Raw genomic sequence first — 22,043 nt, 5'->3', positions numbered from 1 at the left:
CAGGGTGCGATTGTTGGTTGTCACACAGCAAGATAATACATGCACAAAGTCACAGTTTCTTGAGACTGCAGCTCAAAGAACATTTGGTCGATCGGCAGCGACTTTCTCGCACGTACCACGACTTAATTGTCCGATCTTTATAATATCTTCAATTATTTACTCGGCAGCGTTTACGCTAGTTACTCAAGATATGTCAGAATCATCTGCCGCAAACTCGCCAGAAGTGCTCGCCACAGACATCAGGAAATTTTCTCGCTCGGCTTCGACTTCGTCTGCGTCATCTACCATCGATGGTGGTGCAGAAACTCCGTCCATTGAGGTCCCTCTTGATAGACTCTCCATCCTCGATGTTTTGGAGAATTTGGCTCTATCTACCAGAATAAATCAGATTAATCACACGGTGCGGAGAAAGGGCGGCGAAATCAAAGGCATGGCCCTGCGACAGCGAGACCGTGTCTTGCGCGGCCGTGAAGAGGATATCGACAGACTAAAACGGCGATTTCTCACCTCTCTCTCGCGATTTGAAGCAAAATGGGAAGATGCTCAAGTTGTCAGTCAAAGAGAGAAACTGGCATTTGCATTTGGCTTGGGAAACGTGTTTGCGTCCGGTCTTTTGCTAGGTGCTCATCCAGAGTGGTTTCACGTCTGGTACTCAGTACAAATGTGCTACTTGATGCCAATTAGGGTATATAGTTATCGGAAACGAGCGTATCAGTATTTCCTTGCCGACCTATGTTATTTTGTGAATATTTTGTTACTGGCGTGGTTGTGGGTATTCCCCGGATCGCGAATGTTGTTCCTGTCGACGTATTGTCTAGCATATGGCACGCTAGCTTGGGCGGTAATAACGTGGAGGAACTCACTCGTTCTGCATAGTATTGAGAAGACAACCAGTGCTATTATTCACGTTCTGCCGCCAGTTGTGCTCCATTGCATCCGTTTTCGACTAGACGACGACTACAAGTTCGTTCGATTTCGCGGCGCCGCCGAGCTAAAGTCGCTAAGTTTGTGGGAAGGAATGTTTTGGGCTAGCTTGTGGTATGCCATCTGGCAGACGCTTTATCACATTTTTATCACCATCAGACGGAAGGAGAAGATTAAGGCCGGTTATCTCACAAGCTTTGAATGGCTACGCAGAAGCTACAAGGACACGAAATTGGGATTGTTCGTCAACGGTCTGCCGGAACCATTCCCTGTCCTTGCCTTCACCATGATTCAGTTTGGCTATCAGATGTTGACTATGATCCCATGTCCGATTTGGTACCACAGCAAATATCTGTCTGCCACTTTTGTATTCACCATTTTCATGGTAGCATCGTATAATGGGGCAACGTACTATATCGATGTATTCGGCAAACGGTTCCAGAAGGAGCTTGGGAAGTTGCAGTCTGATGTCGCAACATGGCATAACAGCTCCACACCACCAAGTCCTCTCGCGAGCCCGCAGAACGGTAACGGCGAGGACAAGGCTGATGTCAGCGGCGCTCCCGATGAGGATGTTGATGCTATGGATTTGACGGATGATAAAGAGAATGATATTCCACCTTCCACACTGATGCCAACGGCTAGTGCGCCAGGAAATATTGAGAAAGTAGCAATCAAGACGGGGAATGCGATAAACAAAGGACAAGACCACGTAGAAGAGAAGAAAGACATATAACTATCGGAGAGAAGAGAGACAGAGAGATACATGATAATGATTACTCGTGATAGGACTGGGAGGGGAGTTTTGGAAATTTTCAAAGGAATACTTCATCTAAACTGAGTATTGCCAATTCCGTGTGTATTATATGTCGTTGTTATTTGGGATCCATTCATTCCCTTCGTGGCGTAATATTATTGCATTTGTGATTTACTAAGGATAATCTATGATTTCTATACGATAAAATTTGGACAGAGCCCTATGCAAATCCCGTTATGCCTACCGTTAGATACAAAATATATACAGTTATTTCTTCTTAACGTATTCGCGATATATCTTCTCTTTTTCTCGGTCCGTAAGGCTCGAGTCTTTGAAAATTGGTTCTTTTCGATACTTGCGTTTAAACTCTTGGTAGAACAATTTCGGAGTAGCATATTGACGCAGTAGTTCCAGGAACTGCTCCTTTGGCTAGACAACGCTTAGTAAATTCCTAGCATACATTAAAATGACAAGATACCATACATCAAATTTTGGCTCGTTTGCCCTCTGAGCCTTTAATTCGGTAATCCGTTCTTTGGACCAATTTTCGAACACCGCCTTTCGCTCACTTAATGTCTCCAGGATAATATAGCGTTGATCTGTCGCAACCTTCGGCATTTCCGTATCCCAAGGTGAATAGGGGTTGACATTCGCATCTACCAACAGTTCCCTAAAGACTTTTATACGTTCCTCGTACGGAACCTCCTCGTCGTTGTCGTCTGCACCCTCGAGCAGTTCCGGATTTTCTTCCATCATTGCCTGGATTTGCCATTCAATGTCATCTTCGTTGAACTCGACAGCGCCCTTGTCCACTTCCTCTTCTTCGTCTTCTTCATCTGCTGTCGACTCGCCATCGTCATCAGATTCCTCCTCCGACTCTTGCTCTTCAGAGCCGGACGGCGAACGATTCCGTTGGCGTATGATCCCTCTGTTTGCTGCGGCGGACATTTCCGCCTCAGCGAGAAGGGCTGCGTCATCCAGATCTTCGTCCTCATAAGGTAGTTGGCCACCAGTGCTTTCCTCCTTATGGATTTCCACAGGCATCTGTTGGGAGCCCTTCTGGCTCTCCACTCTAGCCTTTCTGACGAGCTTTCTTGCACCATCGCGACCGCCACTAAACCCTCTGCATCTTGCAACCATCATTATAAGTTCGTCCTTTGGGATTGTATCGACAGCAGCTTGGACTTCTGGTGGCGGCAACCAAATTGACACGCGTTCCCTAGCATTATGAACGAATGGCCGTCCAAGATTTGTAACGACTAAAAGCCATGGTTCAAGAGACAGTGGCCGCAGTAACCGCGGCACTTCGCGTTTGCGCGGCTTTCGTTGACGGCGTTGTCCATCTCGTTGCTGTTGTTGCTGAAATCCGGGAGTGTAGGCTGCCTGCCAGTTCGTTTGCTCTGGCGTAGGTCGCTGATTGTGCTGGGGGTGTGCCGAAATTGCAGGTTGAGCTAGATGCGGCGGATGTGAAACTGATTTGGCAATTGCAGGAGAAGTTTGAGCTACATGTAGCCGGGGACGGTCATAGGTTGACTCCTTTGTCGCTTTGTTGAAATAGTAGTAGTGCCCTGAAGGAGCGATATGTTGTGTCCATCCTGGTGGTAATGGTGTCGACGATGATGACTTAACTGGAGGCTGAGCCGGTTTGTTCATGGTTGATCTGCGCACATATCCCTATTGTAGACAGTTAAGATTTCAGCGCTGACCTCAATTCACTTTATCTTACATACTATAGTCTCAAAAATGTCCGGAATCCCACCGTTTAATTCATAGAGTATGTAAGTGCCTCGAGTGCTTGACTTCCAGCCCGTGTAAATATTGCGGTCTGATAAGTACGCTCCCAAGTGCTGACGCCTACGGGCTGACAACGCCGCGCCAACATCTTCGATCATACATCTCGACTTTATCATTACCAAACCAATTCAATCGACCTCTTTTGGTTGCAGTTCACGTCAGTTACGCTCGCATACAGGTCTAAAGATTTTTATATGATACAGATTATACAATGGGCAGCAGAAGATATGACAGCCGTACAACCATCTTCTCACCTGAAGGCAGATTATACCAGGTATTCTACAATCATCTATCCCGTGATCTGCGGCAAAAACTGAAATTTAGTTCAATTTTAGGTTGAATATGCACTAGAAGCAATTTCTCATGCAGGCACTTCTATTGGTGTGCTGGCGAAGGACGGGATCGTGCTAGCGGCGGAACGGAAAGTGACATCGAAGCTGTTGGAGCAAGATACGTCAGCCGAGAAGCTATATACAATTAACAAGTAAGTGGTTGTGCATGTATAACGATCAACTGTTATAGCTGCGATATATGAAGGATAGTTCTAACGAGATGCAGCAATATGATCTGCGCTGTTGCTGGTTTGACTTCTGATGCGAGCATCCTTGTCAACTACGCGCGTGTGTATGCTCAGGACTATCTCCGACTTTATAACGAGGATATACCGTGTGAACAACTAGTTCGACGTCTATGCGACTTAAAGCAAGGATATACACAGCACGGAGGTGAGTTAAGACGATCAGCTAGTGTGGACAAGAAATGGCTAACCCATCTATAGGTCTGCGTCCATTTGGCGTCTCCTTTATATACGCCGGCTACGATTCTCGATATGAATTCCAACTCTATCAGTCGAACCCGTCGGGTAATTACGGTGGCTGGAAAGCGACCTCCGTCGGTGCAAATAACGCTACTGCCCAGACACTTCTCAAGCAGGATTACAAAGAAGATTGCACTCTGGCAGAGGCGTGCGAGCTTGCGATCAAGGTCTTAAGCAAAACTATGGATGCACCCACACTTACGAGCGAGAAAGTAGAATTTGCCACCGTCGGCAAGGACAAAGAAGGAAATGTGTATTGCCATCTATTGAAGCCATCGGAAATTGATGCGCTTTTAAAGAAATTTGGGCTAGCCAAGAAGAGCGAGGATGATGAGGAGCAACAAGGTACGGCGTAAGATAGGTATCTGCATGATTTGCATGTATTTATATAGCAGTGCAAATGAATATTGGTCGTATTGAGCGGAAGTATCATACTTAATACGATTCGAGAAATTTAGCAACCAGAGAAATAAATTATTAAGACGAAATAAACAAACTTAAGACAACAAGCCCAAGCAATCTCAACCAAACAAAAGCCTGAACTATGAACTCCGAGTACCATCCCGACCGTATCCACAATCCCATTACCCACTGCCCATCTGAGTTACAACCAATCATACGCCAATAACCCATCATGCAACCGCAACCGAGACCTTCTGACTTCTTGATATACGTTCAAAAAACAACCGTAAGCGATACACTTTGGCCCTAGTTGGTGCTTCTCGCGCATCCCGTCTATGCTTCTCAAACATACTCCCCGCCGCCGAACTATCTTCGCGCCTCCGCTGAGAATAGCGACTGACGAGTACTCGGACGCTTTCCTGCTTATCCTTCTCTCGACGACCCATCGCGTTGCGTATACGGTCCCATATCCGGCCTTTCAGTTCTTGCTCTAACAAGTTGCGGATCTTCTCCCTCTCAAGGGCCTTACATCTCATCGCTAAGACAGGACTCACGCGTGCATCAGTAGCGGGATACACGCCTCTCTGTATCAATTCGTTCAATTGAGGCCTAAGCTCGAGCTTCCTTCTCAATGAATTTCGAGCGAATGCGAGTCGCAGAGCATTAGCAGCAGCGTGGAATCGATGAGCAAGACGTAAGGGCGATTTAAGAATTTGCTGCGATAAGAGGTCTTGCTCTGTAGGGCGCAACGACAAGTATGGGACTAAGCGCGATGGAATATATACATGTAGCCGCAAGTGATGTAAGTGGGTGTCGAGTGCTAGTCGCCGTAGTCGTCTGCTCGTTCGTGAGACAGCAAGGAGATCAGGGATGTCCAGGTGGATCAGTATTGGTATGAATAGTTCATCCGGAAGAGACAGTAGGGTCTGCAATGGCCGCTGACGCACTGCGACGAGTGCATCACTAGCCACTAGAGACTCTGCAGCCATCGTTGTGCAATCTAGTGAGGTTGCATCTAAACCGATTGTCAAGCAAAAATGGCGCTGAAATTGGTACTATTGACTGGAACTGCAGTCGGGCTGCGTCGACGCAGTGGTCGACAAATACTCTAATTAATAAATCACCTTAATATAATATTCCACTTATTCGGCACGACGCGTAAATTTGGCCGTAATATGTAGATGTGAGCGAAGAGCATGAGCATCGGACGACATAAAGTAGCTCCGCATAGGCCGGCGTAACGTCAGAGCATAAACCGGTCCAGCGATGAGGCGATCACGATGATTCAATGATTCGTGCCCTTACCCCATCCCCTTCGTTCTTCCAGTTCATCGCATCCCTGATAAGTGCACGATGACGCAGCGCTCCAGTCCTGAGTCCTACCAACTCGTATTGCATATGCATGAATTATTACACGGCATTCGCCAGTAATACTTGGCTACGCTCCATATTTAGTGATGTCTGGAAAGCGCGTCGTGGATTGGAGACGCACGGTTCTCAAAGAACATCATTAGCCTCCGCGCATTTCCTTCGCGCATGTAGAGAGCTCTCACCAGTTGTCAATCATTATCAAAGCCAAGTAACTTTTCCATTATACTAAGATCCTTCCAATGACATTGTACCAAAAAAAACTATATGACAAACAAACTCCAACGAAACATGACAAACAAATAGTAGAACCCGGTCCTAATTGAGCTTTTAACCACCTTTTCTTTCTTCACTTGTTTCAGATCGTGCTTGCTTTAGCGTTTCTAGTCGCCGCCGTTCGCCGTCAACCTGGGTGCACCTGTGGTAAGCCAACAAAGATCAGGCTGAAAAGAGCAAGCAAATACATACCACTTTCTTGACTCGATCCAGCGCGGGTGAGCCTGTCTTCGCGCTGCAGGCTTCAGCAGTGTATGGAGGATCGACCTTTACCTCTTCTAGGACAAGAATCGACTTGTCTAACCAGCGAACGGGCAGCCTTCAACGCAAGAATTAGTCAAACGTCAAATCTACTATAAGGAACCACATACGTCTTCGCCAAAGCGTCAAATAAATCTTGAGCATCTTTTGTCACTCCGACGCCTCTCTGGGCCAAGAGCTGCCCGGCCGCACGAGCAGCGCTATTGATCTTTTGCACTGCGCTGTTGATATCAACTGGCCCAATGCGCGGTGTCGCTTTTAAGAACGGCCCAGAGCTCTGGCTGTTGACCGTCATCGCATCATCCTCGCTCGCATCACCGGCGTCTTTTTCAAGAACTGCAAGATCCTTGATGAACGAGACCTTCAAGATACGGTAGTTTTTCAGATCAGGCTTAGCTCCAACTGGAGTCTCATCCTCCAACACTGTCAACGTATTCGTCAGTGTGCAATAAGCATACACGCGTCCAACAATAATGTCGTCCAATGTAGTCACTATCTTGACCTTAAGACCGAGGACCCAATCGATCGATGATGGGCCAGCATTTGGCCTTCCCTGTGTACCGCCTTGATTCTGCGGTCGTTGTTGGTAACCACCGGGGCCAGATCCTTGTCGTCGATCCGTGCTCATAATGAGAATATAGCTAAATCGGAACGGCCTTTCCTTATATGCTTCTGTAATATTTTAGCAAATTGTTGCATCTTGCAGAGAATGACAGAAGGCATGCCTTTCCAACTGTATTCACAAACCTTCACAATGTAAATGGCAATATCCACAATAATCCTCGGTCAATGATTAAGCCATATAATGATAGACCAACAAAGAACAATAGGATAGTACCGTATCTCAATTCTTCTATTTGTAGTTACGTAGTTACGAATTTAGGTGTATGTGGTCTGTATCTCGAGGGGTTTGTGGGAGGACTTGTGACTTGTATGCGGTCAGAGTGATTATGTGACCCACCGTGATTCAAGCTCCTAAGAGAGTTACATCGCCAGCATCTGACGAACTGTGGAGGTAATGCAGCAGGGAGCATATTGGAGATGTAATAGGCTGAGTAAAGAATTTTCTCTGGAAGTTTAACATGGTATGGGTGATATGTATATACAAGACCCCAGCTTAGGTGGATCAGGCTAACCACAGCATTGTCTACAGAGCGACAGCGAAGACGAACAACTGCGACAATTTCTCCCCTCTGGCTTCGGCAAACAGGCGGTGACATATGATTTTGAAGGACAATACGACAAATGCAGGAGACCAGAGTACATAAACTTGCTATCTCAGAAGGCAAGCAAAAGAATCGGTGGAGAGAGTGATGATGACGATGACAGCGACGACTACGATGAACTGGAAGAGCTACCGATTTCTCATGAGATAGCCTTAAGAGAGCATAATAAAGTACGTCGGCATTGTTGGGCACGTTCTTCAGTGTCTATGGTTTGCTAGGCTGACAGAAATAGACGGTATCTGCATTGGATGTGGATCCAGCTGGAGTCCGAGTAGCTAGTGGTTCATACGACTATAATATGGACCTCTGGGACTTTAATGGCATGAACCTCGCTGCTTTGCATCCGTTTAGGATAGTAGAACCAGTGGAATCGCATCCTATTCATGAATTGCAGTTTTCAAGGAATGGTGAATGGATTTTGGTTATTCCGTCGTCGAGCCAAGCGAAGATCTTCACACGCGACGGGGAGGAAGAGTATGGACAAACTTCTAAAATTAGAATCCTTTGCAATTGCTTACAATGAAACAGGTTGGAATATGTTCGCGGAGATATGTATTTGCGAGATATGAACAACACAGATGGTCATGTAGCGGAGCTCACAGCTGGTGCTTGGCATCCTACCGACGACAACTTGTTTGCTACATCATCATTAGACTCGACAATTCGCATATGGGATGCAAACATCAAACGCGCTCAGCGGAACGTTATTGTCGTCAAGTCACGGACAACCAAGGGTGGCAAGACAAGGGTGTCTTCAATTGGTTGGAGTCCTGATGGGAAATATATCGCTGGAGCAACTACGGATGGTGGCATAGCTTACTGGAGCAGTAGTGGCCCGTACAATCGACCGGTCGCGTCTATTCAGGATGCGCATGGCAAAGAGTCATGGACATCAGGAGTCGTGTACGGGTCTGACAATTCGACCATATTGACGAGAGGTGGAGATGGAACGATCAAGTTATGGGATGCTCGAAATTTTAAGAAACCACTACTGAGTCGGTCTGGCCTGGAGAACACGGTTCAGGAGACGAATATATCTTTTAGTCCGAATGGAAGATATATCATAACGGGCACGTCTTCAACACCGGACTCGCCTGTCGGGCAGTTACATATTATTGACAAGTCGGATCTTAGCACCATAACAGCGGTAACTCTAGATGCATCGAAGCCATCGTCCGTAGTGAAGACTCAGTGGCACTCCAAGCTCGGTCAGATCCTTGCGACTACATCTACAGGTGCTATACACGTCTTATTTTCTCGAGAGTTGTCTCAGAAAGGTGCCAAGGTTGTCGTTGAGAAGCCCCCTAAAGTTCGGCATGTGGATGACAACATAACTGCAGATATCGATCTAACTGCGGCAGCTATCACGCCTGACATGATGTCGGGTAAAAATAGAGACGAAAACCGGCTCACGAACCAACAGCGACAAAATATGGCAAGGAAGGATCCGTTGAAGTCTCGAAGACCTGATCTGCCACTAGCGAGAAGAATGGATGGAGAGATTAGGGTATTCAACTTCGACGCCGAGGATGAGGAGAAGCCAGAGAAAAGACGGAAGATGTGATAAGCAGAAATCTAATACAGTACATAGCCACTATCGTTCCCAGCATTCCATCGTGCTCTGTAGTTATTTTACAAGTTCAATATCATACAGTAGAAACAAACGCCATTTCCCATACAGCAAAATGCACTAAAATAAATCATCGAACTGCAAAGTCTAACCGCAATGGCAATTATACTATGAAACGAGGCCCCATATCATTCCCCTAATTGATTATGTTAGCACTATTCTTACGTGAAACTGATCTGAGTTGATACACATACTGATAAGACTCTTCCGGGGCGTCCTGAATGTACTTCTGTAATTCGAAAAAGCATGAGTTTGTTAGCAAGGCTTCGCTGCCTGCATGATGTGCCGGTCCGACCCTAGCTACTCTCAAATCGTCTGCAAGTTCCTGCAATCCTCCTTTCAAATTCTTTGTCGTCGCAGACCGCATAATGTACTTCACGTCATAAAGCGAAGGAAAAAATAGCTTTACAAGGCTGAGGAACTCTTCTTCTTCCTCCGGTAGAGACGTGTTCATCATCATGGATATCAGATATCCAAAGTCGTAGCCACTAATCCGAGTTAGTAACTATCTAGAAAAAGAAAATAATGGGATTTTAATCTACCTATGATAGCTTATCCACTTTACGCCGTCCTCTAATACTAAGCCGCTACTTATGAACAATTCCGCGAACGTTGAAGCATCAATTCCATATTCCTCATGCTTCTTAAAATCGACTCCCGATTTCGTCAATATGTCAATAGAATCCGAAGAGTACATCTCCTCGCTTAAGTTGAATTTGAAGTTAAACTGCCAAGTACTGGGAAGACCCTCAGGATGGTTTCCATGCTCGTCCGCGAACGTAATGCCCAGCTGAATTGCGTGTAGAAGATCCACGTTGCACCTCAAAGTCTGATAATGATAATCTGTTGTGGTCTTAAATGAACCGATCGGCCTGGCCACTATTCCAGGAAATTCGGTTTCCTAGAATTCGGTTAGCTTTATCGCCAAGACCCGTCGTGATAGTATAGCATACAAGTGAGATGTAGTTATAGCGCTCTACTAGTTCTCTAAGGACGTGCATTTCTTGTTCAAAATTCGTCTGCCAGACTTCCCGTATCAAGGCACCCCCCATTGCGCTCTGGACTTGAGGTGACGCCATTGCCTGTTGTAAAGCAGGTTGTAATCCATGTGCCTGCTGCTGCTGTAATTGGGGAGTCTGGGCTGCCGTCTGAACATTGTGTTGCTGTTGCTGTTGCTGTTGTTGCTGCTGTAAAGAGGGCCCACCCTGATGAACACCGCTAGCACCAGCTAATGGGGGAGGTGCTAGTCCCTGCGCAAATCCACCCATTTGGGCGCTATGCGCACTAGTCGCTAAACCAGGAAAGATATTATTGTATCGCGGAAGCATGCTCGCAGACTGAAGGGGTATGGGCATCGATGATGGCGGCGCCGGAACCATCGCTGCGTGAGACGTAAAATATCGTATTATTGTACGTATCGACTCGTGTCCTTTCGGCTAGGATTCGACCACTTTGCTGTTCCTAACTGACGGTGAAGTTCTCGCTTGAAACCGACCGCGCGCCGTCCTTCAGATTCTTAATCGCCGCACCACTCTCAAATGCCTGTAGCATTAACTATGATAAACCGCTTATACTTTCTATCGCAGACCACAAATGATTTGATTGCCGATGCGCGCTTGAACCTGTCTCGGTCTTCAACATAATCCGGCAGATTCGTGCGAGGCGGTCAAGATTGCCAAATATTGTCACTCAAGCATACACGCGACCTTAGCGTCACCCAAATAAATATTCGGTGCCATTCTCGGCAAACGTCGTGGAGCCCCGACGAGCCAATCGGCATCAGGTCCCATTGAGTTGTGAGGATTATGAGGATTCGACTTTTCCGCGCGTTTGGTTGAATTCTCCTACAAAACCACATAATTCACAATACATACACTATGAGACCGAGCCGTTACAGTCTAGCGACTACTCCACTTAAGGACCCATGGGAGAAGAGGTAAGCATGCCATTCATAAGTCGAAACGATCATTACTTTCTTGTGCTAACATAGTAAACAGGGAGGCCTGGAGATACACCGGACAGTTCTCACGATATAATCGGCTAAAAGGAATGTTCCCTGGCTTCGGCGTCGGTGCTACTGCGTTCGTGCTTTACTGCATGTACGAGCAGCTTGTCGGAACTCCTGGCCACTGAATTGACAAAATAAAACAGCCATATTTCACTGTAGAATCACGTATATGGGCTAAGATGCGGATTCTTAGAGTTAAATTCACCTTTCTACTTGTACAAAGACTCACTGTTCAATTATGTATTTAGGCTGAGACTTAATATGGGCGATCGGATGTTATGCATAGAGAAACAATGTACCATCACGCGTTTCAGTCATGGATCTCGGATTTGCCTCTGAGAAATTGTCTAGACTCTTGGAGGAACAAGCAATGCAAGGCACCGAATTGTGAGAATAATACAACACAAAGTATTTACACCAGATTCAAACAAAATGCTTTAAAAAACGCAACTAAAGAGCAATGTATAACCCGACTCGACTTCTGCAACTCCGAAATTCAAACTAATAGAAAGCATTCAAATAGGTGACCCGTCCCCTTTTTATGAAACATTACTCGATAACAATGTGTAGACCTAATTCGCTTAAAATGCTGTATACCGTCTATCTAAACCACTTCTCTAAATCCTACACGAACTGGAGCTTTTCAATCCTCCTCATCACCACGAGTTTGTGCGCGATAGAGCGGGGCGTTTTGAGTGTCGACGATAGTGGGCTCCGCGGCAAATCTCCTCCGCCCACTACCTAGGGCGCCGCTTTCTCGCTGCAGACGTCTTTGATGATTTTTCTGCCATGATTTCATTCTGTCACGAACAACAGAGTCCATGATCAGACCCATGCCCGCAGGACCTGGAACGTACGATCGTGACGAAGTACCCGGACTAGAACCATACTTGGATGGCGTCAAGAATGACAATAACGGACTGGACTCACTGGACGGAATGGCATTATCACGCGCTCTATCATCATCACTGACCAACGGATTCGCCCGTGTTCGAGCATTAACAGTGGCATTAGCATCGTTAATTTCATGCGCATCCTCGTCCTCTTCATAAAACGATGTCGGAGTCCGAGCACCAGCACTGCGATCCAAATTAACTGATGCGACAGTCGAGAAGAAATCGCTGCCCTCGGCTTCGTCGACAACCCTGTCCATTTTCATGTCTATATCGTCTTCATTCTTGCGGTTTGACGTAATCAAGTAGACACCGACGAACGTTAAACCACAGCCGAAGAAAAACTTTGCTAGCTGTGCGGTCGATGCACCATAGAAATCTTGATACAAGATTGCTGAGCCGACGATGACAGAGATGGTGAAGAACACAAAATGTGTTGGAATGACTTGAGTGGACTCAAAGTTCTGTAATGCACGACTCAGATGCTTGACCTGCATAATTGCAGTGAATATCAATATCAATACCAGGCCGTACGTTATTGGGTACGTAAACACACGATACAGCGTATAGGAAAGCAGACTCGAAACGGCTTTTGTACTCAACGCGGTATATCCGCCGAACAGGGCAACAAGGGCGATATCAAAGAAAATAAGTCTGTCACCATACTTATTGCTCAAGACGTTTAGAACGACGATGAGAAATAGTGTCACACCGACATATATTTCAAATGACACTTGCGACACAGCATCGAGAATTCGTTGTGGGTCCAGAAATTCTTCCTCTGGATTTGAAGCCAGAACGACTGTCACAGCCCCTGCAACAGCAACTACAACGCCCATAAAATCTCGCACACGGAACCGTTCATGGAAGAATATAGGAGCGACAATGCAATTTGAAATGAGTGCGACGACTCCTAGTGGTGACACTGTCGACGCTGGAGCGAAACCGTACGCGAGGAAGTTTCCAGTTTCACCGGTACTAGACCAATTAATAGCCATTCAGATCACTTTAGATAGGATACGTACGCCATGAGGGCAATTCCTAACCACCAGTATCCGCTCTTCATGTATCTTGGTAAGCGATCTGTACTTTCAGACACGCTCGCATTTGACCGCAACGTCTCTGTTCGAGGAAGTCCATGTTTCGTTTTGTCCTTAGCCATTCTCATTCCTCGTGCTGACGAATACCATACGGTACCCTGTTCGTTGGTCTCGACTAATCGTACATCACCTTCATGCGTTTTGCTTGTTATCGACGAGTTGTCATATGTCGCGGGAGATCCCGGAATTACAGGAGACCCGGATGTACTCTGTTGCGGCTGTGGAATAGCCTCATAAAAGTAGGGATGTTCTCCATTCTGGACCCGGCTCATAACTGGCCCACGCTCCAAATCTCTGGATGCACCGCTCTCCTCAACATCTTCATCATACGCAGGCGCTCCTGCATGTTGCGCTTCAGATTCCCCACCTTGTCTAGCGGTATATAGTGCGGCTTTCACAGTCGCGTCTTTCTTTATCGTCAGGTGAGCGTAGCGTTGCAAGTTAAGTGCTATACTGATGATAACATTGCCGACGATAGCGGTGACGATGCCGATTAATGACGACGAATGCATGCCAGGAGAGTCGCCATCTCCTGGCGTTACTGCAGTTGGATCTGACATACTCGATGAGTATATGACCCGCAAAATCGTTCAATTGTCCGTCTAAGTCCTTGTGTATGCACCCAGTCTGACGATAGTAACTGCTCTTACGGAGCACTTAGTTAATTCCGCAACTACTCCGTCCCATAATATAACAAGTGCGTCAGTTTAGACAATATTCTCAACCCTCGTCGTTTCCTGACCAGTACGTAATCAATGCAGTGCCAGCGAATGCCAAGTGAGCAAGCAATTACTGCTGACACGTCGACCAAAAATACCTCCTGACGTCAAGGACGCGAACGTGACGTCACTTAATAATTCAGAAAGGTTACTTCAACCCACTCTGTCGCCGTAAAATGCGAATTACTTAGCCAATGCTGCTCATGCAAAATTGTCCTGGCACCTAGGAACTTAACAGGAATCAGTCCTAGATAGGTAGGGGCTGACTTGGAGCTAGCGCCGCGAAAGACACTGGACGGGGGGTAGCCATTCTTCACACTAAACCTATCTAGTCCTAGCGCATTGCTTCCTCTTTCCTAACCCTACCAAGGATTAGAAGTGGTAATTAAACCCACATGCAGCGCTCGTTAATCTGTCTTAAGTACGGCCAGTTGTAGAAATTTTGGCACTGAAGATTAACACTGGGATTGATTTGGCAGAGTAGCAGAACTCAAACAATTGGACTAGGCTCTATTTTAGTCCTATGTGTATTATCTCACAAGTAAAAGTACATAAGATGCCGAATGACCACAAATTACTATCCCAAGCTCTTAATGGAATACATTGGCGAGTCAAACTATATATGTATGAGAACAGATGAGAGACAAAGTTGTATAATGAAATATTCCCTAACAACGCAAGATAGTAAGGGGCATGTGAAATATTAAGCCGGTCCAAATCCAAGGGTTAAACGAATTAACTACAGAAGTAAAGATATTGAATTATTTACCACCGAATACCCATACATAGATTCCAATTTGGTTAACCATTATCGCATACGACATCCAGCCACAGGCAAATCGTCCAGTAAATGCCGATCACTCAATTAGTAGTTATTGTTCTTCTAAATGGTGGCGTTGCTAATCCACTCGGCCACATATAGTGCCGCTTTCTTGTATTTTCTGTCGCAGTACTTCTCATAAATTGCTCGGTGATGCTCCTTTGGATTTCGGCAGCACTCAATTAGCACATTCATGACCGGTCGTAACTGTGCCAACGTATATCCGGAGTAATTAACATGAGCAAGAGTCCAGTCGCCTTTGAGAAGCATTTTCCTCGCCAGGCAGTGAGCGGCAGCGGCGAGCCAGCTTGGCAAAGCGCCGACAAATCTTTCATCCATAACAGTAATTTCAAGAATATACTTGGCGAGTGTGCGAGTCTCCAAGTCGTAGTCGTCAGCCTTGCTTGTCCGCCGTAGAAAGCTCATAGGACCTGGCCACCCGAGATTGAATTCGAGCAAACCTATCATAAACCGCTCGGCCTTAAAAATCTCTTCAACACTATAGCTATGGTCGACCATGAAAACTATCTCGTTCACCGATGGACAATTAATCTCCTCATACTTCGCAGCGACAAAAAGGGCAGTGGCACCGACGAGCTGTAGCTTCGCTAGAGAAACAACTTTCAGTGATAGGAATCGATCGATGTAGTTGATGGTCAGGTACAGAGTCTCAGGAAGTAATCCAAAACGGTTATGAACCTGTACTAGCCAGTCTACAAGAATACAGCGCATAGACCAGTGAATCTCTGTTTGATTATCCATGTAGGCAGGATTCGGTCGGAACCGGAGCTATGAGAGTTAGAAAGCCAAAATACGCAATTGAAGATAGAAAATCCATACCTCTAGCTCTCTCATGTATTCAAATATTTCATCGCTGTATTCAGCGACCATAGATACATCGTACAAGTCCTCATCCGCCTCATAATCCGGTGACAAGGTGCGAGCACGTTCTTCTTTACGGAACCGAGATGCAAGCGCGTCGAATTCGCGTCGGGTCTCATCATTAATTACTGGAAAGAGCGCCGATGGGTTCGTTGTCGAGTGAATATTCGTGTAGTCTGTAGAATCGAGGTTATGTAAGATGCCTGTCGTGCTGTTATTGTAGATATCTTTGGTAGTAAGAATTGAATCATCTCGCATCTCGCCGTCCTTATCGTCTACTGACTCTACGTGTTCTGAAACATTGGCTAGTGCCTCAACGTCAGTTTGCTGTTCGGCCTCGACTGCCTTAGTGTCGGCTGGTTCAGCATTGGCCCGTTCCTTTGACTGACGTACACGACGGTAAACCTCAGCAACGTCAGCTGCATCAACATGATGATGGTATCCTTCTTCTTGATAATTGTGAACTGAATTATTCAAGGAAGAGTCAAAGTATGAGGCGTTCTGGCTAATGCTTGTGGTGCTACTATTGGATTGATGATGCTGAGAAGGTACAACGGAAGTTTTTGAGGCTTTCGACACTAAGCCATGACTCTTTTGCGCTGGCTGCACGAGCTTCCCAGCTCCTAGTCCTGTTGACGTAGATTTGATTGCATTGCTGACATCTCCTAAGACAACACGCTTTGCGCCGGCCTTAAGTCCATTTTTCTCATTCTGGTAGCTGCCGGGGACAGCATCACCGAATACGCTCGATTGCTTTAGCTGAACTCTGCTTGACTGACGGCTAACGACTGCGTTCTCATCTGGCCGCACACGGACCGGTTGGCGTAGTTTCTACACAATATTAGTACGGATGCTGGTCGACGAATATATCATCCTATTGTTGACCAAATTCGATGAAATGGACGACAGCTCACTCACCCTTTCCATGACAGATTGACTGGAACAAAGTCCCACAACACAGTAAAATCAGGGCAGGTGCGTCTTTACCGATATTTCAACCTGGAGCCAAAATGCAGGCGGCGACAATTGTACGACAGTTCACGAGTCTCAACTGAGAGAAGAAATGTAGAATCTCCCCGAGGCCAAGCAAATGCCCAGTTACGCCTAAAGGCCAGGAGCATAAAATATAGCTTTTCTCTAGGTAAATATCGCGGTTTCTGAAGATGACGCTGAAGTATAGCTGAAGAATGTCGTTGTGAAGCTCTGAGTCGAAACTGGTTGCCTACGTCGCGGTGTGGCTCTTCAGCGTGGCTCTTCGGCGGAGCAAAACCGATTTGTTTGTGTGCGAGCGCAGAAGGTTTAGTGCGACTAGAGTAAACATGAAAGCGTTGTCCCGACAACTAGTTGTGACTGCCGAGTCACAGATCTTACCGAAGTCACTTTGAAGTCGTGCGCCGCTGTTGGGCGAAGGCTGATGAATGCCTTTGCGCTTTTTTGCATGCCAGCTCCACTTTCCGTAGGCAAAATCATACTTATTCTGTCGTGCCAAATCATCGCCAGTCTCCCACGAAGTCTCATTCAACTATCTGACTGCCTCCCGTCTTTCTCTGACTGAGCGACTAACGCCATGTCTTCGCACCAGACGGGCGGCGAGCAGCCACCGCCCGACTATGGCTCGTACATCGACTTCGCGGACCTCCAGCTCGACCTCTCCGCCTTTGACATCGAAGCTGCGGGGAACATCCTAGACTTTGACCAGCAGCACGCTCAACATCATCACCAACAGCAGCAGCAAGAGCAGCATCATCATCATGATCATCATCACCAACAGCAACAGCACCAGCACCAGCACCAGCAGGAGCAGCAGGAGCAGCAGCAACGTCAACAGCACCAGCAGCGTCATGATCAGCCGATGTACGAAGAGCACGATCTGCCGCAACAACAGCTGGCGCATACGAGTCATCACGAGGACATGTCGCCAAATCACGTTAAGTCAGGAAGCGTTAGTTCGGCGAGTAACAGCACCGTGAGCAGCGGTGTTATCCCGCCTACTCCCTCTTCGCTTGACTTTGTAAGCGGTGCAAGCAATCCCAATGGCTTCAGGTCACCTAGTGGGCTAATTGACCCGTATTCTATGCGTGACGTGGTAATTGTTCCGTTGAGATTTTGATATCAGAATCAAACCTAACGCGGTTGATGATATAGATGATGTTCACACCGTTACTATCGCCTGCCGTTACCCCTCTCGAGAATCCAATGTCTATGCAGAAAGAATACGGATATCCTTCGACGTACTTCAGTCCTCTCACGTCGCCTGCATTGGAAGCTCAGTCTTATCCGTTCCACAATTCTTCAGCTTCGCCGCCTGGCAACGACAATAACACTAAGGGGCCCACAAAACTTCGTCGACGGACGGCTGGTGGATACGGACCGCCTTCTGCAGCCTCCTCTCCTGCTCAAAACGTGACTCGGGTTACGAAGGGAGAGACTCCTGCCCAGAGGTCCAGCAAACGGCGTGCGACTGCAGCATTCACGCAATCAAATCAACCAAATACCGTGGGAGATGTCTCATCTTCTGAGAGCATCTCCCCTGAACCTCTCCTCACGCTTCCGGAGTCCAGCATGGCTCCGCCTCCAGTGCCGGTGGTGAAGAGTGCCCCTGCCGTCCGACCAGAGATGTCATCTACACAGACTCAGCGACGTCTAGCGCCAGTTACTCCCGCTAGTTTAATGAACCTCAATAAAGACCGTGTTGGTAGCGCCGAGGATATCCTGCCAACCCGTGATGCGGACGCCATTATTGAAGTAGTTGCGCGACGACATTCGACTATCGCCATCGCCCCTGCACCCGCATCGGTACCGACACCGACAAGTGAGTCCGGTCGTATGGGCAGCGCGAGCGCAAACAGCAGCCCGGCGCTACGTCCCCAGCCTCGCGGGCCCACTCGGTCGGCATCTGCAGGCATCGAAGACAATTCAGCCAAGGCGCAGCTACGAGCAATAAAGCCTGTCCGTTCGCGAGCAGGAAGTGTCTCGATTTCGCCTACAATCAAGCCGAAGATCTCACCAAATCTGAAGCCTTTGTTGCCTGATGGACTGGAAGCTGCGTCGGCATTGTTGGCGTCGAAGTCAAACTATCAGAATATAGTCGAGGGCAAGCATTCTCAACTCGGACTCTCCTATCCTGAGCAGCTGAGCATAAATCTCACCTCCAAGCGAACATCGCACAAGATTGCCGAACAGGGGCGACGAAATCGGATTAACAATGCATTGGCGGAGCTGAATCAACTTTTGGTTGATAACATCAACTTACCTGTTTCCGACGAGGAAGGCGAGAAGAACGAGTTGCCGCAGCAGTGCTCAAAGGCAAATACTGTTGAGCTAGCGATTGACTATATAAAGAAACTGCAAGCCAGGGTTGCCAGGCTAAAGACTCGATTAAAGGGCACAGAGGAGGAATTGCAGACTGAGAGGAAAAAGAACGGGACTATTGTTGAAGTGACTGCTGAGACTGGTGAAAGGTCTTCCAGTGAGAGGTCGACGGAATCGAGCGATGCGATGGACGTTGACAAGGTTGCGGAGGCGGAACCCAACATGCAGGTAGAGGCTTAGAAAAGGGTGTACTTGGCTGGTGTTTTGTTATCTACCGGTCGTGTCAACGATATCGATATACCAATTTATATTGTAATATAGTATTGTATCCAACTTGTGTTTCTGCTGTCATTATTGTAAGGTTACGGAGGGGATAAATCTAATTAGTTTGGTGGTTGTATTTACTGACACTTGTGTACTATTTGTATCAAATTTAGCATATATGCATTGTATGATGTACTAATCGAAGAGCCATATTTATCAATTTGAGGGTTGTCGATAGGGTGAGAATATCAAATCCGTTTGTCTCGAGAAGTCTCTCCCGCGCGTCGTGCCGTATGATACGGCAGGATCGCGAAAGCACTATTTCCTCGTGCTCATTTCTGCGCATTTATAGACCGCCCGATATTTGGTCTGTTCTCGCTTAGGACAGCGGCCACATTGTCGTAAATGTGTATGCGTTCATTTTGACCGTCATTTGTTGACATTCATACCGAATCCTTAGATACTGCATTCACGACTTCTGATAGGGTGGTTCCAAACCATCACAGGGGCGTGTGTGTGCCGGGGCCAGCAGAGCAATGTTTTTCGAGCCATATATAGATGTCATCACTCTTGCCAGGTTTTCCAGTGCTAGTATAATCATGCTATCAGAAGCCGTCGCATAGTGAGGAAGGAACCTTGCGGGCCATATGACGGCCAATATATATATATATATATATTGGCACAATATCGTCGACCAAAGCACACTGCATTTTTATTAAAACCACAAAGATTAAATATTAGGTGGCTGGTTACAAGCCCACAAAAGACGAACAAGTTAGATTAATTACAATCCCATTACATCAGGCTTCGCCCCCTCGCAGCAAAATATTGTTTTATTTTTCTAGGCAAACGCACAAAAAATGCCATATACAATGAAAAGAAGCATCTATGAGATGAATGTCGCTTCGCTGTATAAATGGCCCGCTTCTACGTACTCCTCGTCGCCGAACTTGGCTTTGATGGACGCCGGGTTGGAGTACTGGTAGATATATGGCTTGGCACCCGCAACGCCGGCGACGACTTTCTTGACGAATGCCGGGATCTCGGCCATGACGTCGACACGCTCGACCAAGTTGGGGATCGGACCCTCGAGAACGGCGTCGAGCAGGGTAGTGGGCTCGTCTGGAGACGTGCCCTTCCATTCAAACTTGACCTCCAAAGGCTCCGGCCATCCATTTACGTCGTCCGATTTGGTCTTAGTGTGCTCGGCAACGTTATCGACAGTAGCAGCAAGAAGCTTGTCGTTTCGGGCGATAGCACCGACGTTGACGACCTTCGAGCCATAACTGGGTGGCGTAGTGAACTCCATCATGATGGCAGAAATCGTCGGCCCCTGGAAATTGACAAAGTTCCAGCGAGCAGCAGCATGGTGAGGCTTCATACCCTGCAAAGCCATGACATACATCGCATGTCCAGAGACTTCGAGCGAGTGTCCGTTGACAACGATATTGCCAGTGACTTTGGCCCGGGGCCAGAAAATGTGTCGCATGGAACCCCATGGCTTCTCATAGTCAGTGCCGAATCTGGTCATGCCGTCCTTGCCAATCTTGAATCCGGGCGCCTCGCGAACGACGGCGATGTCGATAATAGACTTGTCGTTGACGGACGAATTGATCTTATAGGTCGTCAGGTCCTCGGACAGTACGATCGACAAATGGCTGGCCTTGAAGCTGGTCTTGTCGGCGCCAACTGCAAAATCGCTCAAGTTCGTGGACGTCCAGACGGACTCCTCTGGCTTGTCGGGGTGATAGATGCGGCAGGTGAACTGCGAGGTGGTGTGCAGGCCTGCGACATTGGATAGAATAACTTGCACAAAGCAGACGTGGCCGGAAGTAGTGGTCAAGTAAAACACCTGCGTCTCGACGTTTGTATACGGAAGATTTCGCCACTCAAGGTCCTCCTTCGTGACTGCAGAAAACGGATTCGCGCCGTCGAGGCCATCGGCCACAGAGTGAATGGCTCCGGGGCCGTAGATGGGCTCAGCAGTGCCAGCAACAGCTGAGATGCTAGTGAACAATCATTAGCATTGCCCTTCTCTCATCGAGTCTACTAATCCTGCGCAATGGCATATCGAGACCACAGTTCCTGATCGGAATTGAGTGGCGATGCTGGCAAGCAGATCGACGGCGGTTTCAACGATGATGACAAGATATGACGTACCCAGACTGGACCCACTTCAACATTCTGACAGGTATAAAGATTAAAAAGGTTGACAGGAAATCAAACGAGCAGAAGCTCCAAGTGCGTAGTGTGTAGGGCTGCGGGTGTTATTATTTATTGCAAGTGAGGAACACAACGCGACGATGGCATGCTCGGTGGTGAGAAGGCCCGGTCCCGTCGAGACCCGTTATCACAGTCTCAGATCGCGGCTCAGGCACCAGCCACAGTCTCAGCGAGGCTCAGCACCGTGGGCCGCAAGGCAAAAGCCGCAAGTCGCTTAAGCCTTAACCGCCAACGTTCGGTGTTGTCAAAATGTTAGCTATGCATCAGCCCTAGCCGGTTGCACAAGGCCAACATTGCAAGCATAGAATGTAGGTTAGGCGCCAATATAAGCGTCGCGTGTACACGCGTTCCATCGAAACTGTTCCTG

General features: G+C 47.4%; 12 protein-coding genes across 12 annotated transcripts; 5 read left to right on the top strand and 7 right to left on the bottom strand.

Moving 5' to 3' along the window:
- Positions 1-190: 190 nt before the first annotated feature.
- Positions 191-1,660, top strand: POJ06DRAFT_279532 (uncharacterized protein; the record flags this gene model as incomplete). Its single annotated transcript, XM_056189822.1, has 3 exons — positions 191-223; positions 320-1,393; positions 1,448-1,660. The coding sequence occupies 3 exons, from the start codon at positions 191-193 to the stop codon at positions 1,658-1,660; spliced, it is 1,320 nt and encodes a 439-aa protein (XP_056047321.1).
- Positions 1,661-1,804: 144 nt separating this feature from the next.
- POJ06DRAFT_8669 (uncharacterized protein) lies at positions 1,805-3,446 on the bottom strand. Its single transcript, XM_056191672.1, has 3 exons — positions 3,408-3,446; positions 2,165-3,355; positions 1,805-2,110 (listed from the first exon to the last, which is right to left on the bottom strand). The coding sequence occupies exons 2-3, from the start codon at positions 3,332-3,334 to the stop codon at positions 1,949-1,951; spliced, it is 1,332 nt and encodes a 443-aa protein (XP_056047320.1). The 5' UTR covers positions 3,335-3,355; positions 3,408-3,446; the 3' UTR covers positions 1,805-1,948.
- A 240-nt stretch (positions 3,447-3,686) lies between these two features.
- On the top strand, positions 3,687-4,648 carry POJ06DRAFT_191240 (nucleophile aminohydrolase; the record flags this gene model as incomplete). The annotated part of the gene is made up of 4 exons (XM_056184835.1): positions 3,687-3,749; positions 3,811-3,959; positions 4,034-4,200; positions 4,254-4,648. 4 exons carry the CDS (start codon positions 3,687-3,689, stop codon positions 4,646-4,648), a joined length of 774 nt encoding a protein of 257 aa, XP_056047319.1.
- A 138-nt stretch (positions 4,649-4,786) lies between these two features.
- POJ06DRAFT_8644 (uncharacterized protein) lies at positions 4,787-5,926 on the bottom strand. The gene has a single exon (XM_056191669.1). It carries the CDS (start codon positions 5,681-5,683, stop codon positions 4,925-4,927), a length of 759 nt encoding a protein of 252 aa, XP_056047318.1. The 5' UTR covers positions 5,684-5,926; the 3' UTR covers positions 4,787-4,924.
- Positions 5,927-6,198: 272 nt separating this feature from the next.
- Positions 6,199-7,468, bottom strand: POJ06DRAFT_243026 (anticodon-binding domain-containing protein). Its single transcript, XM_056186295.1, has 3 exons — positions 6,710-7,468; positions 6,531-6,657; positions 6,199-6,470 (listed from the first exon to the last, which is right to left on the bottom strand). The coding sequence occupies exons 1-3, from the start codon at positions 7,225-7,227 to the stop codon at positions 6,393-6,395; spliced, it is 723 nt and encodes a 240-aa protein (XP_056047317.1). The 5' UTR covers positions 7,228-7,468; the 3' UTR covers positions 6,199-6,392.
- Positions 7,469-7,573: 105 nt separating this feature from the next.
- POJ06DRAFT_243022 (WD40-repeat-containing domain protein) lies at positions 7,574-9,413 on the top strand. The gene is made up of 4 exons (XM_056186294.1): positions 7,574-7,684; positions 7,753-7,995; positions 8,058-8,299; positions 8,354-9,413. Exons 1-4 carry the CDS (start codon positions 7,682-7,684, stop codon positions 9,387-9,389), a joined length of 1,524 nt encoding a protein of 507 aa, XP_056047316.1. The 5' UTR covers positions 7,574-7,681; the 3' UTR covers positions 9,390-9,413.
- On the bottom strand, positions 9,414-11,106 carry POJ06DRAFT_204742 (ribonuclease H-like domain-containing protein). The gene is made up of 4 exons (XM_056185347.1): positions 10,409-11,106; positions 9,998-10,356; positions 9,650-9,943; positions 9,414-9,591 (listed from the first exon to the last, which is right to left on the bottom strand). The coding sequence occupies exons 1-4, from the start codon at positions 10,832-10,834 to the stop codon at positions 9,564-9,566; spliced, it is 1,107 nt and encodes a 368-aa protein (XP_056047315.1). The 5' UTR covers positions 10,835-11,106; the 3' UTR covers positions 9,414-9,563.
- Positions 11,107-11,878, top strand: POJ06DRAFT_243020 (NADH-ubiquinone oxidoreductase B12 subunit family-domain-containing protein). The gene is made up of 2 exons (XM_056186293.1): positions 11,107-11,391; positions 11,453-11,878. The coding sequence occupies exons 1-2, from the start codon at positions 11,333-11,335 to the stop codon at positions 11,586-11,588; spliced, it is 195 nt and encodes a 64-aa protein (XP_056047314.1). The 5' UTR covers positions 11,107-11,332; the 3' UTR covers positions 11,589-11,878.
- POJ06DRAFT_298291 (magnesium transporter NIPA-domain-containing protein) lies at positions 11,879-14,412 on the bottom strand. The gene is made up of 2 exons (XM_056190647.1): positions 13,382-14,412; positions 11,879-13,334 (listed from the first exon to the last, which is right to left on the bottom strand). Exons 1-2 carry the CDS (start codon positions 14,014-14,016, stop codon positions 12,107-12,109), a joined length of 1,863 nt encoding a protein of 620 aa, XP_056047313.1. The 5' UTR covers positions 14,017-14,412; the 3' UTR covers positions 11,879-12,106.
- A 184-nt stretch (positions 14,413-14,596) lies between these two features.
- Positions 14,597-17,125, bottom strand: POJ06DRAFT_204737 (cyclin-like protein). Its single transcript, XM_056185346.1, has 3 exons — positions 16,796-17,125; positions 15,836-16,708; positions 14,597-15,784 (listed from the first exon to the last, which is right to left on the bottom strand). Exons 1-3 carry the CDS (start codon positions 16,802-16,804, stop codon positions 15,059-15,061), a joined length of 1,608 nt encoding a protein of 535 aa, XP_056047312.1. The 5' UTR covers positions 16,805-17,125; the 3' UTR covers positions 14,597-15,058.
- Positions 17,126-17,324: 199 nt separating this feature from the next.
- On the top strand, positions 17,325-19,757 carry POJ06DRAFT_272525 (uncharacterized protein). Its single transcript, XM_056189566.1, has 2 exons — positions 17,325-17,963; positions 18,023-19,757. The coding sequence occupies exons 1-2, from the start codon at positions 17,445-17,447 to the stop codon at positions 19,427-19,429; spliced, it is 1,926 nt and encodes a 641-aa protein (XP_056047311.1). The 5' UTR covers positions 17,325-17,444; the 3' UTR covers positions 19,430-19,757.
- Positions 19,758-20,143: 386 nt separating this feature from the next.
- POJ06DRAFT_243014 (oxidative stress survival, Svf1-like protein) lies at positions 20,144-21,784 on the bottom strand. Its single transcript, XM_056186292.1, has 2 exons — positions 21,614-21,784; positions 20,144-21,459 (listed from the first exon to the last, which is right to left on the bottom strand). Exons 1-2 carry the CDS (start codon positions 21,634-21,636, stop codon positions 20,340-20,342), a joined length of 1,143 nt encoding a protein of 380 aa, XP_056047310.1. The 5' UTR covers positions 21,637-21,784; the 3' UTR covers positions 20,144-20,339.
- Positions 21,785-22,043: the final 259 nt, after the last annotated feature.

This window comes from Lipomyces tetrasporus (genome assembly GCF_029532465.1).
Source record: "Lipomyces tetrasporus strain NRRL Y-64009 chromosome Unknown POJ06scaffold_1, whole genome shotgun sequence".
Taxonomy (NCBI): Eukaryota; Fungi; Ascomycota; class Lipomycetes; order Lipomycetales; family Lipomycetaceae; genus Lipomyces; species Lipomyces tetrasporus.
Note: the sequence above shows the minus strand (reverse complement) of the source record. Positions and strands in the feature narration are given on the sequence as shown.